At 46.2% G+C, this 15,706-nt stretch overlaps 1 protein-coding gene across 1 annotated transcript; it reads right to left on the bottom strand.

Moving 5' to 3' along the window:
• Window positions 1-3,342: 3,342 nt before the first annotated feature.
• Window positions 3,343-8,599, bottom strand: LOC100540930 (thioredoxin). Its single transcript, XM_085213537.1, has 5 exons — window positions 8,429-8,599; window positions 5,841-5,945; window positions 5,224-5,283; window positions 4,498-4,563; window positions 3,343-3,563 (listed from the first exon to the last, which is right to left on the bottom strand). The coding sequence occupies exons 1-5, from the start codon at window positions 8,450-8,452 to the stop codon at window positions 3,501-3,503; spliced, it is 318 nt and encodes a 105-aa protein (XP_085069663.1). The 5' UTR covers window positions 8,453-8,599; the 3' UTR covers window positions 3,343-3,500.
• Between the last annotated feature and the right edge of the window lie 7,107 nt (window positions 8,600-15,706).

Consider the following 15,706-nt stretch of genomic DNA (forward strand, 5'->3'; position numbering starts at 1 on the left):
GAAAAGACAGAAATTTTCACTTGCCCTTTATGAAGACAGTTGATTTTGAGGAAAGAACACTAATTAAAGCTAGAGTAATTTTGAAAGCTCTTCTTGAAATCATCTGTGAGGGTCTGACATTGAAATCCAAGTCTAACATAATCCAGGTCTGGGAAGGAATGAAAAGAGGAAGGTCAATCAGAGCTGAAATTGGGCTGCGTATTGCAGAAAAAGATGTGAAGGAACACACTGGTTACTAAGACAATCCTTCCCTAAGTGCACTACAGCAGTCTGACACCATGACTGTGGTTACAGAGTTTTGCTACTTCCCTCCCACATAACCCTGCACTGTTCCCTTGCTCACTTGACTGAACCTTTGTGGCTTGCCCTTCCCTTTCATGATGGGAAGTCCTCTCTCATTAAACCTACTTACTCAGCCACACACTCCAATTTCTGTGCTGGAGGACTACTTCTCTTTCTGCTGACCTGCCCATCCACTCTGATGGGAAAGCTTCACAAACAGGTTTGCAGAGAACTTCGTGTTCTACTGGTTTGACAGCAAGACAGACATCTCAGCCTATTTTATAGCCAAATGACTGCTGGCAGTCATCACCTGAGGAAAGGATAACTTCCTAACTCCTAGAGGGAACCTCTAAATGTTGTTTCAGTGTGCACCAAATTTCTTCCACATGTGATGGAAATGAAACCAGCTCTTGTTATCCCCTCAAAGGCATCTTCCCAGATCACTGGATCAAAGCAGTTGTGTTCTTGCAAACAGTAGGTCACATCCTGCTTCTCACGGAAGTGACTTAAATGTGTCCAATGAAAGAGCAACTCTGCAGCATTACGTTCCAGCATATGGAAATACTGCTGTCTCACTCTTTCAAGTGAAAAGCTGCTCAGCCATTTAGCAAGTTAATCACACCTCCTGAGCTCTCCAGAGTATTACCTAATAATTCCATGTCAGGGCCCGTGCCCCAGGATTTAGTAAGGTTACTTGTAGCCACTGTATTCAGGTGGCATGGTTGAACCTGGCAGGAAGCTCAGTATCACGCAGCTCTGTGCTCACTCCTCTGTCAACAGCAGGAACAGGAAGAAAGTTAAAACTCACAGGTTGAGATAAACACAGATTAATAGGACAGAACAGGAAGGGAAAATAATAGACACACAAAGTATGTAGAACAAGTGACACACAATGCAATTGCTCCACCACCACCACCACGATGCCCAGCCAGACCTGAAGTAGCAGCCCTCTGTGCTAAGATGTGGTGTCCTGCCTTAGGACATCCCTTTGTCCAGTCCAGCTCAGCTATGCTGGTTCAGTTCCCTCCCAGCTCCTCAGTGGCGGGGAGATGCCAGACAGAACTGGAGTACATCTCTCCCACAGGGTCACTGCTGCCATAGAAGCTGAGACTCCTTACCCCTCAGCAAGGCATTGCCATTAGGCTTTGCTTTCCAGTGTTTGTAATGAGAAGAACCAACTTCAAACCAAGCATTTAGAAGGGAATATACTTGACATTTCCTTTAAAAGGAAAGGGTACTTGACAAAGTTCTTTGCTGCATATTTCTTAGAGGTGGCTTTAAGAACAGCTGCTTTAAAGCAAGGCTAAGCAAGTTTTTGTCCTTGCATACCGATTCTCAGAAATGGAAGATACTGCAGCAGAGGAAGCAGAAGGCTTGCTGCAAGAACTGCTTTGCACCCATTTGAGCACAAGATACTGCTGCCTTTCTGATTCCTCTCCTCATTTCTCTCTGAATTTGCAGTTTTTCCTCCATTCTAGCATGTAACTAACTAACTGGTCTTGCCTAACCTCAGCAGAGATGAGGTACTGTAGATCTCAGTTGCTTCTTTATTCCTTAAGGATGAAGTTCTTGCTGAATTTTGCCTAATTTCCATTCAGGGATTTTTAACACGGCCATCTTTCCTCTCTCACTTCCAGCTATTGCCCAGAGGAAATAAACAGGCCACCTGAGAATTGCTCTTAAAAGCAATGCTCGTTAGCAGATATGGTGATCTTAATGGCATGTTCTTCCCCAGTACCATATTATTTCCTCCTCACAAGTTTATCTATGGAACCACTTTGTATAGTGGTTTCCCACTTACCTGTGAATCATCTTTTAACACATGGCACTGCTGTTAGTCAGAGCAGTACAGAAAACATCTTGCATGCCCTCATTATATAAGCAGAGCTTAAATCCAAAATTCCTGATGGCTTCTCAGCTGGGAAATGTGGATGCTTCTTCAAATTGGAAAAATCTGTTTTTAAATAGGGGTTAAATACACAGCGATCTGCTGAAGGTCTCCTAGCCTTCCTTATGAGCCAGGAAAGGAACACATGCTTGTGATATGAATGTTGTGATATGAATGTAAAACTGAGTCACACATGAGCTGCTTACCAGAAAGCCTCACTCCACTTTGCCCATAGATACAGCAGGAAGTCTGTCTCACTTTTCCCATCAATGATGGAAAATGAGCAACAAAGCTCATTGGAACTCTAGCTCCAAACCATTAGGTGTTAGCTGCTGCTACAGCCCTGCTTCATTATTTACTGAACATTTACCAAGAGACAATACCTAGGCCAGCAAGAAAACCATTCTGAGCTGGTGGAGAAGGAACAGCAGTTAAATAGCATGAGGAAACTGGCAGATACGTGTTTATCTAGATAACCTGACACAGGGCTGGAAGACTTCAGAGTCCAGTTCAGTAAACAAAATGTATCCAGTGTGGTCCAATAATGTAATCGTGAAGTTACACAAAGATAAAAACACAAGCAAATTAATCTCAGGCTCAAGACACTGTTTTGCCTCTTTAGATTACTGCCTGTGGAACAAAGCAGCCCAAGAGTATGTGTATGTAGTCTAGAGACTACATATTGCTACTAACAGAACCAGACTGTACTGAAAGGGAAGAAGGCAGCATTTCTGATTCTTCCCTTTCTATAATTTTGTGGCAAAATTCACATCATGTTCAGATGTTTTACTACACCAGTAGTCTTAATTTCTAAGTCTAATACAGCACTTGGATTTTGAGAACCCATCTCTACCAGCAATCCTCGGTTTTCTACAGCTCCAAGCTCACCCTCCTGCAGGTCAATTGCAAGCCATAGTGCTGCTCTTCAGATAATACAGGCTGATGGCTGGCTGCCAGCCAAGTAAGGTGCCAGACTTCTACAGCATTTATTATTGCTGTCCTTTCCAACACTTAACTTTCCATTCTCAGCAACAACCTGGTATTAGTTTTTTGCATTTGACAAGAGCCCTTGCATCCAGACAGCATTCCTTTAACACAGCAAAATAGATCATGTCAGAGACATTAGCAACTTGCTTGCATTTTCATTCAAACCACCAGGCAATAGGCAAATGTGAAGAATTTACACTTTATTGTACTCATTTACATTGATCAGAGGATAGTTTCCACCAGACTAGATAGGTTAAGTAGTTGGATTTTTTTGAAGTAGAAAAGTTATGGGCTATGAGTTAGCCGATCCCCAGACATGCTCCGACGCCTCCGTGGCTGGAGATTAGACAAGACTTTTAATGGTCTCTTCCAGCTTCTCTTTATTGGCCCCAGAAAATTCCTGCACCTGCAAAAAGAACAGTTTTCAGAAGAGCTGTACTCAATGCTACATAACATCTAGTTGCATAACATGCAGAAATATGGGTTTAATTCCACAACCACTAAGATCTCTTCAGCCTCAAAATGAGAAATATTTTGTAGAGATTAAGTTATTTGTTCCTTATTCAAAAGAAAATCAGTGCCGGCATCTTAAGAATCCCTTTCAGACCACCATGCTTGGAGCTCTACACACACAAAGAAGGGAAAAATAAACTGATCCTGAATCAGTGGTGTGTAAGACACAAAACTACAGTTTAAAGGGATTATGGAGGTCACCTTCTAGCAGTGGTAACTGAAAGCCATATTGGGTTGCTCTGGACCCTTTCCTATCAAGGGCACCTCTGAGAGGTCTGCTTGGAGCAACCTGCTACAGAGACTGCTCTTGTATCATCTATCCATCACAGCAGACAATGCAAAGGGGTTTGTTCAGTCCTGCGACATACATGGGCTCCCTCCATAGGTTTTACAGCCTGTGTGAAAACACTCAAGCAGTGGTTTCAGATGTGAGTGTATTCAGATTAGAGACTGATGTCAGGGGGGAATTCTACACAGTCATGTCTCTGCTTGAACACGAACTGCCATGCAGAGAATGAGTGCTAGCTGAGATCAGTAAAAGCAGAACATTAAGACAGTCTTGCATACTTAACCTCACTAATTTCTCATGAAGATCCACCCATAACACTGGTCTGCAAGACTTAGTTCACTAGGTCTAATTAATAGAGCTTGCTTCATCAGTTAACAGTTGGTCTATGTTACATTTGCTGTAGCACTAAGATTAATTTGATTGCTCTCAGAGGTGTCCCAATGCCAGCTGTGTCCCAGATACATTATTAAGAGAAAGCAGGCTATGTGGCCTAGCCTGCCTCTTCCAGGAAAATAAGCTCCATAAAAAAAAAGCCTACCTTCTTTCCATTCTTGTAGAACTGGAATGTTGGCATGCACTTCACATCACAGTGTGTAGCAACATCCTGGAAGAGAAGAAAAACAGTCTTCAGCTGTGCATGTCTGAAAGACATCATAATTTAAAACCCACTGATTTCATCTTGATTAGGAAGTTGGACAAAGTCATTACTGCAGAAAATGAAGCAAAAGAATCTCTTCTAGTCCAGCCCTGCAAAGACAGCTCAATATTAACATCTTCCTAAAACAAACCTAAGAGATCTTCCCTTCAGCATCTAATTCATACAATAATAAGAGCAGATGTTTACTGCATCCACAGTGTATTTGAAGAGCGCTCAAAAGCACTTCAGTACTGCAATTTCAACCTGAAATTGTTCAAGTACTCATTTCCATGCAAGAGGAAACAATACCAAGGGCAGTGGTGAGATCAGACCGTCCTGTACTTGTGAGCTATTAGTTTTAGGGAATATTGCATCAAAACAGATTAAGACCTTTGAGACTCCCTCTCAACGCACAGAGCACCACTGTTCCCAAGTTGTCTCATGCATGCCATAGGGATTAGATAACTAAAGCAGTTCATTCTTTTGATATTCTCTAGAAGTTCATTCTTCCCTGCATAGGCACCTAGCAACCACCTCATTTTGTTTCAATGAATCCAAGGACGCTCACTGCCACTTCTGTGGTTCTCCCAAAGGCTACTGTCTCTCAGCGCTACTCTTGGACCTTACCTGGGCATCATCCACATCAATTTCAATGAACACCACATCACCAAACTTGTCACACAAACTCTGGAACGAAAAATGAAATTATGTAGTTACTGCTCCAGGAAAGCCAGTTCTTAAAAAGGTACATTTGTAGAAACTGGTGCTGTGAGACATGACATGTTACCTTAAAGCAGCTACTTTGCTGACCAGAAATTAATTTTCAGCTCCATCCCCTGGAATAGTCTGCTGAAGCACCTAAGCAGAAGGGAAAGGACTTTCCTTCCCTGATGGCTTCCCCCTCACCACAGAAAGATACTACAGTTTATCTGAATGCAGTTTTAATAATCAGAACCAGAACACACTGTTTCAACTCCACTGTTGCCAGTTCTTGAGGGAATGCATCAGCTAGGTCCCTACAGACTGATGCATCAGAGCACCAGGACAGCCAAAACGCAACAGTCAGTTCCCTGTGTTTCCAAGTATTTTATTCAGTAGTCAGCAATCATATACTTCTAAAATTTCTCCCTCAAGAAAATACTGTCCACCCCACAGACAAAGGAGGTTTCCACCATATTACTGGCAAGTTGCACAGAAGTATATGTGTATACCTACAGTTACTGTGAAAAACAAAGGCTACTTACATGGAAAAATGGCTTGATCATTTTGCATGGTCCACACCATGTGGCAGAGAAATCAACCACTACAAGTTTCTCACCAGCAGACTTCAGTTCTGCCTCAAATTCGGACTATAAAGAAAAAAGAATTGAAAATATTAAGGATTTCCCCCCCATTCTTTGCAAAAGGTTTAGACTAACCCCCAAGTTAGCTTTCCCTTAGCCTTCACACAGTACCTTCACTTAAGTTATTTGGATAGTGATGCATGCACTCCTGTGAATTGCTTCCATCAGTGCTAGCATCCACCACTGCCTTCTGATGCCTCAATTAGGAAATACCACAGTGCTCAGTCACTGAACTGTGGAGGTTTAGCTGGAAATTAGCATGAGCTGAGATCGTAAGCTAGACTGAGTAGTGTTACACTTTTAACATGATTCCAACAGTCCTTAACATTCAATTCTCATGTGCAATTTGATGGAAAGACACCCACTTTCCTCTAGGACTTTTCTCCACAGAATTTGAGGACAAACTTCTGCAGGCTTTTCCAGTTTGGTGCCTTTTCCAATCAATGGCTAGAATCAAGATGTTTCATGGTTTACCCTACAGCATGTTTTCTAAAGCAATAGCTTCATTGTATAAATATTTTATTTATTCTGCCAAGTACATTGGAGTGCAACTTCAGTAGTCAATACAATGCTACACAGACTATGCCAGTAACAACTAATATTTCAGGTTAACAGAGAGATCTCTGCCACACTTTGTTACAAGGGACATTTCTGGATAGCATGCTTTGCATTTTAGAGCTCCTTGTGTGCCACTGTTTTCAAAGAGCAAATGTTTTAGCGGAAGTGTAAGGTATTGAAGGCAAGAAATATTTGCATGCTAGAAAACAAACAAGTATCTCAGGCAGAGTGAGCAAAGGGTGCAGATCCAGCATATAGGCAAGTCTGCATAACATGCTGTAAATCCAAATATGTCTGGCACTATAGCTTCCCACTGTAGATGTCTCAACCTCCTGATGCAGCTGTCCTCAGACATGCAGCCTCCATATGCTGAGCTCCTCCATCCTTGCACTGTGAGTAGACACTGAGTCTATCCACTATGAGACCAGCAGCCAACACCCCATATCACCTGCTCTCAGTCTGAGGGATGAGTGGAGAACTTCTATTTTTCCAACATTTTCTCTGCTGAGCTAATGTGCATCCCAATCTCTAAAGAACAACACTGTCTCCAGCAAAGTTCAATACTAACACATACAATAGTCCATGCTATCTGCTCCCAGCAGTTACTTAAAACCGTAACGGTCTTAGTAAAGCCTCATTCATTCCCACCTCCAAACCCTGATTTTTGGCATATATTCTCACACCTCTGCACTGTAACAGACATTAATATTAATTCTACCTCCCACACCTGCCAACTAGACTACCTTCCTTACTCTTATTTCCTCAGGCCAGTTGACTAACCACTGTATCCTGCAAGAGGAAGTCCATCCCTGGGATATACTGGTCATATGACCGCACATCTCAGGACAGTATTTGCACAGAACAAGGGCAAAGTGGGAGGACATGGCACTTCCTGCTGATCACAAACTATACACACCATTGGAGACCTGGATCTGAGCACTGCTCTCCAGCTGCAGCCAGGCATTACCCTGTGAGTCATCCCTAGAATCAGCTAAAATTGCTGTGGGCAGCCTGAGAAGAGAGACAGGGTCCAACAGTGTTATCCCTGAGGGATCCAGCAAGGGTGGACTGTGTTGGTATTTTTCTCAGAGAACATTACTATCCCTAAAGTAGGGAAGACAGCAGCAGCAAGAGATCTGCTTGACCTTCCTGACTTCTAGTCTTCTGCAATAACTATGGATCGATAAGCTTCATATAGAAATATCTTTGTTAATGGAAGGGACACCTCCCCCTGCAAGTCCACGTGGCCACAATTATTAGAGGATCTCACAGCTTTGCCAGCAATGTTTTCATTCTTACTCCTGAGGGGAAAAGCCTCTGAAAAGCTTTCAAATATCCAGCTGGTGCCTCCCTGAGCCCATGGAGGGCCTCGCTTTGCACGCACCGTTATGCTGGAGGAGAAGGCAAACAGTGTGCTGTTAGGGTTCAGTTTCCAAGGGCCGGGTGAGAGAAAACAGGTGGCAAGGACAGGTTCCAGTGCAGCAGGGGCTCCCAGCAGCCGCCAGTACCCCAAAATGGAGGCTACAAACCCACGCCGTAAGAAATCCACTGCTCTCAGCACAGCGGAGACGGCTTTAATAGAAGACCTCAGCTATACGCACGTTCCGAGCTGCCCTTGGACTGCGCTTAGCCTGGCCATCAGCTGACTGCCAAGGGTCACTGCAACAGTCGGTGTTCGCAGTTTAACCGGAGCGGCCAGCACAGCCCTACAGACCCGGCTTCCCAAGCTGCCACCTGCAGCCGAAACGGAGCCGCCCCTCCCTCAGCGAGGCGGGAGGAGACGCGAACGGATCGCGGCTCTGGGACTGAACTCGCACAAAGGAGCGCAGCCACGCGCTGCCAGCCCTGCCCTCGACACAAAGCCCCCCCCTTCGCCTCCCCGCTTCTCAGCGCGGCCACCGTGCCCGAGGCGGGCCGGCCCGCGGGCTTACCAGGCTGCCCACGCTCTTCACCATGGCGGCGGCTCCTTAGCTGCAAGGCAAAAAGGCGGCTGACGACCTCGTCCCCGCGCACGCGCGTCCGGCACGCCTCTGCTCTCTCCGCTGTCGCACCGAGCAAAGCTCCGAAACCTCAGAGCCTCCTCAGCGCTCTGCCGCTGCCGCCCCGGCCCCGCACTTATATAGCCAATGCTGCAACGCGCTGCACTGCGCATGCGCCATACGGTCATGCCATTACCAGACCACGCCCCCGCGTCTTGGCTACGCCCACCTCCGCCCGTGACGCGGTTGACGTCACGACACGGGAAGGGGGGAAAAGGGGGATGGTTTTTGTGCTCTCGGAGCGCAGGGTGGGGGAGGCGGGCGGGGTTGGGAAACACTGGGGCGGGGGGGAGAGGAGGGAAGAAAAGAGTAGAAAAAAAAAAAAAGAAAAGAAAAAAAAAGAAAAAACCCCAACTGTCTGACTGTAAGAAAAAGTGCTGTGTAACGCTGAGCAGGAAGTGGCGAACAGGCTCCTACCCGGCGCGGGGCGGGAACCCATGTCGGGGGACTCCTCCTATTTTATTTCTTTTTCCATTTATTTTTCTTCATCGCATTTTTAAATCATTTTTAAATATTTTTTTTTTCTTCCCCCCCTCCTCCAAGAGCGGGGAGTGGGGGTACGCAGGGACGGCGTGGGGCTCGGGGTGGGCTGCGAAGGCTTCATGGCAGCTGCGCTTAAAGCGGTGGTCCTGCCTTAAAACTGAATCCCATCAGATGTCGGCTGGGATCCGTGTGCCCGCCCCGCATCGAGGTGCCGTGCTGTGTGTGCTTAAAGAGCTGCCTCCGTCTGCTGCGAGCGGGCAGCGTGCTGTCCCTGCTGTCCCTTCTGCCTGTGCCACGTGTCTGCATGTCCCCATATCCATGTGTTTATCCCCTGTCCGCCTGACCCATATCTGCCTGTCCCTCTTATCTGTGTGTCTGTTGTGTCCGTGTGCACGCTGTCTGCCTGTCTGTCATGTCTACACGTCCCCCTCCTCTATCTCTCCCCACTGTCTGTGTGTCTCTTGTGTCTCTCGTGTCCACATGTCTGCCCCTTCCCTTGTGTCCATCTGTCCCTCATCTGCCCATCTACCTGTCTCTTGCATCCATGAAATTTCTTTGCACACCTGTCCCCATGTCTGCCTGCCTGTCATGTCCACACGTCCCCCTCTTCTACCTCTCTCCAGTGTCTGTGTCTCTTGTGTCTCTCGTGTCCACGTCTGCTCCTTCCCTTGTGTTTATCTGTCTCTCATCTGCCCATCTACCTGTCTCTTGCATCCATGAAATTTCTTTGCATACCTGTCCCTGTCTGCATGCCTTTCATGTCTGTGTGTCCTTTGCGATCACCTGTCCCTCTTGTCCGTGTGTCCTGTGTCCACCTATCCTCTGTCTGCCTGTCCTGCATGTCCCACATGTCCATCGTGGCTATGCATCTCCCATGTTCACTTGTCCCTAATGTCTGTGTGTCCCATGTCCACAAGTCCCCCATTTTCACATGTCCCCTTTGTCTGTCTGTTCCTTGTGCCTTGTGTCCACAGAGGTGGTACTGGGCACATGAATGTTTGGTGCTCAGGACTGCCACTAGGTGAACACCTAAAATCACTGAGAGCAGTTTGTGCACCTGGGCTTGTTATGCACAGGACTGCAGGTTAGTTGGTTTCATGACAGTGCCTAATAAAAATTGTGCAGAAGAATGTGGATCCTTTGGCTGCGAGTCAAAGAAACAAAACCCCACACACCCAGAAAACACACCCTGTGTCCTTATTTTTATCTTTTTTATTCCTTTGTGCTGCAGAGCAGCTCTGCTCCTTGCTGCAAGTCACTGGATGTCCCTCATCCAGGACAGTGCTGGTTGGAGCAGAGCAAGTGATGGAGAGCATTAGCAGTGCTCCCCAGCCCTGTACCAGGTGTGGAGCCTGTGAAATGCCATGCAGAAAGGAGTTTCCCAATCCCCTGAATAGGAAAGATCATAGAATCATCGAATGGCGTGAGTTGGAAGAGACCTCAAAGATCATCCAGTTCCAACATGGGAACCAATGGCTCCTCCCAGTTCAGCATCGTCAATCAGTGTGCACTCAGCTCCCTGATAACCCACTGAAGAGAACTGGCCCATTAATGGAGCCAATGCAGGACACCACTGGTGACTGACTGCCATGTAACCCCATTAATATAACCCTCCCAGCCCAGCCTGTCAGCCAGCAGTTTACCTACTGGCATTACATTGCTTCTAGCTGGTGCTGGACGTTGTGACCAGAGGACACTGTGAGAATCACACGGTGCAGCAGAAGGGACAATTTCACAGCAGATACAAGCTTGGCCGTGTCACAGAGGGCTGGGCATGTCCAGCATTAAGCAGTGGTGCAGATGGCTGCCGAAAGGAGGAAGCTGCTGGAGGCGGTGCCTGCAGCAACAGCTGCACCACATTTTATCGCAGGAGGGCCAGGTTATCTGCAGTGCATTACTGTGCCGCAGTTCATCTGGCCCTGATGGCCTTTAATAACTGTACTTTCCTGTTCCTTGCAGCTTGCTCCTTGGGAGTATTCTTCTGTTGTAACCGACCCATTAAAGGTGCAATAAATATTTAATAATTAGATGGGCATGCTGAGTGTCTGCCAGCTGCGTGCACAGCGCACACAGAGCTCTGCTCTTACTGGTGACAGACCCAATCACCCAGCCTCTCTTGAACACTTGGCAGAGCATGTCTGGTTGAAAGACAGAGAAGCTGCTGAAGAATAACAAAAAGGAGGAGGAGAGCACTGCCACTCACCGTGCTTCCCAGGAATCAGCCCTGCGCTTCCAGGAAGTCAGCAGAATCATCTGTGGGCTGGCAGCTCTGCCCAGCTGCAACCACGTCCTCTGTGTGCCATCCCAATTCACGTCCCATGAGTAACGGACGCAGGGTCCTGCAGCAGCCCACTCCCCTTGGTGTTCTGTGCCAAAAGCAGCGTGCAGGATCTGTACTCAACCCGGATGCTTTGCAAAGTGATGCAGGCAAGTTTCAAGATGCAATCGTGCTTAACTGCTTTTGAAAGCTTGATAATAGAACATAAAAATCCAGACATGGCAGTGACTAGCTCATGCAGTTCCATTATCTGCCTCTCTGGCTCCCACCATTCATTGTCCTAACATCATGTCTGATCTGCATGGTGGATGAGTTTTTGCCCAGTGCCTTTTGCAGGGAGCCTCATGCGAGGAGCAATGGGTGGTAACGGAGGTCTAGCTCTTCATTTCTGCATCCCATCCAAATTACAAATTGGTGCACAGTACAAACTGTGCACTCCTTCTGCACAATGTACAGAGCAAGCCAGGGACTTTGACCTGGCACGGGTGATTTAACACAGTCCAATGTGGTTTGCATGCAGAAGCCAGAGACCTGCCCATAGCCCCTTTCCACCGCAGAGGTGAATTCAACCCCAGGGTCCCTAAGCTCAGAGGGGTGGCACAGTGCTCTCCATGGGGAACAGCAGCCTCAGGAACACAGAGTGAATACTCAGCTTTGGGTTATCTTCATAGATAGAGAGAGGTAAGTATGGCATCTCTTGTAAGATCTCCGTATGGTGCCCCAGTGTTGTGGTTTAACCAGCAGGTGGCTCAGCATCACACAGTGTTCCCTCACTCCCCCACTTCCCAAAGGGATGGAGGAGAGAACAACAACAACAAAACAACAGCGAAGTAAAACTCATGGGTTGAGATGAAACTATTTAATAAGACAGAGAAAAGGAGAAGAATAATAAGTATGACTACACACACACATAACAAGTGATGCAGAAGCAATTGCTCATCCTTGGTCAGGATCAATGCCTAGCTAGCCTCTAGCAGCAGGAGAGAAAAGAAAGAACTCCCACCCCTTCAAAACTCCTTCCACACAGTGTCATGTGATATGCAATATCCCTTCGGCCACTTTAAGTCAGCTGTTCTAACTCTGGTCCTTCCCATCTCTTTGGGCCCTTTGCTGCGAATGGCCTCGGCTCTGTAACACTGCTTAGCAGTGACTAGAAATATCTGCTTGTTATCAGCGCTGTTTTTTTCCTAGAACCAAAACGTAGCATCATACCAGACTGTTCTGACCCTGCTGAAACTGAGACAATATCCACCCTGTATTCCATACCATTTACATAATACTCAGGTACCTCGATTTCCACACATCCTAATTACCATCTCCTCTTTTTTTTCTTTCTTTCTTTTAATATATATACACACACATATTTTTTCCGTAGTCTGTCAGCCATCCATTTGAATTTTTCATGGTATTCATTTAGTTCATAACTTCAAGCTTCATATGTCATAACAGTCCTTCAGCACAGGAGGGATGACTCACAGTACTGGGTTACTGCATACAGAGGCTAGTTCGGGTTCCATCAGAGTTCGTTCTTATTTAACCTGGGTAATTCTTACTGTAATACTGTTAACAAGGTATATAAGAACCACAGTAGTGATGACATACACTATTATGTAGCAATTTAACGCTATTTAAATTATTGACTGTTCTCACCCAGCACCAAATCACCTTGAGGTACGTAACAGACATCCCCATCTTTTTGCACCATCCACCATGTGTGCCCAGGTCCCAGAGCAAAAGCAATTCCACAAATAGGCATGTCTTTGCCCAAGGCAGGAATGACCCACATTGTCTTGCCCAGCATGGTTTTTTTTTGTTTTGTTTTGTTTTTTTCTATGCACCACTGTGACTTTATCCCCTTCTATGGTATGCTGGAGGTCTGACTGGGCAGGACCAGCTCAATGAGCAGATCCTTGAGTGTTGACTAACCAGCTGTCTTTTGCTAAATGTGTATCCCAGTGCCTGAATACCCTAGCACCCATTGGTCTCAGTGTAGTCTTTAACAATCCACTGTATTGCTTGGTTTTTTCAGAGGCTGTGCATGATAGGGGATGTGATATACCCACTCAATGCCATGCTCTTTGGTCCAGGTAGTTATGAGACTATCTTGGAAATTAGCCCTGTTTTTTGACTCAATTCTTTCTGGGATGTTATGTTGCCGTAAGGTTTGCTTTTCAAGGCCCAGGATAGTACTTCTGGCAGTGGCATGGGGCACAGGACATGCCATCTGATGATTCCTTCCACCACTGCAAGCATATGGTGTTTGCCACAGCGAGTTTGTGGGAGTGTGGTATAATCCACCTGCCAGGTTTCAGGCATTATCCTCCATACCAAAGAGGCTTTATCCACTTGGCTTGCTTAATTGCAGTGCATGTTTCACATTCATGAGTAACTTGTGCAACAGCATCCATAGTTAAGTCCACTCCTCAATCCTAAGCCCATCTATGTGTTACTTCCTTGATGGCCTGAGGTATCATGGGCCCACCAAGCTAGAATTAGTTCACTCTTATGTTGCCTCAGGTCCACCTGAGCTCCTTCACTCCTAGTGGGCTGATACACCTGCTGGCTGTTTTGATGTTCTTCAGTGGCGTGGTTCTTCGGTACATGAGCATCTATGTGATGTACCTTTACAACCATGTTCTCTACCCAGGGCAGCAGTGTTTTTCCACAATGCAGAGATCCCGATGAGTTTGCCTCTGTGCTGCCCGTTGTTCTGCTTCCATTGCTGTAACCACCCTCATAGGGCATTTACAACCATTCAGCAGTCAGTGTAGAGGTAAAGCGTTGGTCACTTTTCTTGTTCAGCAATGTCTAAAGCCAGCTAGATGGCCTTCACTTCTGAATATTGGCTTGATTCACTTTTCCTTCAGCTGCTTCTGCAACTCATCATGTGGGAGTCTGTGCAGCAGCCTTCCAGTTTCAGTGCTTTCCCACAGTGTGATAGGACCCAATCAGTGAACAGAGTATATTTCTTCTCATTTTCTGGTAGTTTATTTTATAGTGGAGGCTCTTCAGCTTGTGTCAGCACCTCTTCTGGTGATACTCCAAAATCTTTGTCTTTGAGCCAGTGTCCACAATCACTTCTAAGATTCCTGGATGACTGGGATTCCCTGTCCGAGCCTACTGTGTGATCAGTGCCACCCTTACTCCATGTAGCATCAACTGCATGATGTGTGGAGGGGGCCATTGCTTGGGACATCCAGCCCAGCACAGTTAGTCCGGGTGCCCAAAAGGAGCTATGCTTCAACACCAACTACTTCCAAAACAGCTTGGACCTTTTCATATGCTGCCATTATCTCTTTTTTTTTTTCAGTTGGAGTGTAGCAGGCCTATGACTCCTTTGTATCCTTGACTCCAAAACCCTTGGGATTGATCAAGTCTCCCCTGACGCTTTCTGCTGGAGGCTCCATGTGGAGCTGTTCTTCCTGGCTGCAGTGTAGATCATGTTTTTTACATCTTGTTCTGTCCAGAGTAGCCCAAGTGCTACTGCATGAGCTATCTCCTGTTTCATTTGTTCAGAGGCTGTTGTTGCTCAGAGCTTCATGTGAATCACTCTTTTGGGTCACTTGATAGAGAAGGTTTACAGTCAGACTTAATCCAGAGTATGCATTCTCCATAAACCCACAATACCTAAGAAAGCATGCGTTTCCTTTTTGCTAGTGGGTGGAAACATAGCAGTTATTTTATTGATCATGTCCATGGGGACATGACAATGTTTATCTTGCTATGTCATCCCTAGCAACTGGATTTCCTGTGTGGATCCGTTGACCTTACTTTGCATCATGGCAAAACAGGCTTTTAGAAAGATTTGAATTATTTTCTTCCCTTTTTCAAAAACTTCTACTGTGTTGCCCCACACAGTAATGTCATCAATGCATTGCAGGTGTTCAGGAGCTTCCTCCTCTTCAAGTACAGTCTGGATCAGCCCATGACAAATGGCAGGGTGATGTTTCCACTCCTGAGGCAGTCGATTCCAGGTGTTCTGGATGCTCCTCCAAGAAAAAGTGAACTGTGGCTGGCACTCTGCTGCCAGAGGGATTGAGAAAAATGCATTAGCAATGTCAGCTGTGGCATTCCACTTAGCTGCCTTTGATGCCAGTTGATATTGGAGTTCTAGCATGTCTGGCACAGCAGTGCTTAGTGGTGGTGTGACTTAATTTATGCCAAAATTGTCCCCTGTCAGCCTTCCCTCTCTATTGAACTTTCGCAGTGGCCACGTGGAATTATTGAAGGGTAAGCGAGTCTTGCTGATTGCTCCTTGGTTCTCTGTTGGCAAATCAGCTGATGAATGGGAATTAGGGAGTCTCTGTTGATGCGGTATTGTTGCCAGTGCACCACTGTAGTAGAAATTGGCATCTGTTGTTCTTCTGCTCTTAGCAATCCTACAACAGAAGGGTTCTCTCAGAGATCAG

Source organism: Meleagris gallopavo, chromosome Z (genome assembly GCF_905368555.1).
Source record: "Meleagris gallopavo chromosome Z, MGAL_WU_HG_1.1, whole genome shotgun sequence".
NCBI lineage: Eukaryota > Metazoa > Chordata > Aves > Galliformes > Phasianidae > Meleagris > Meleagris gallopavo.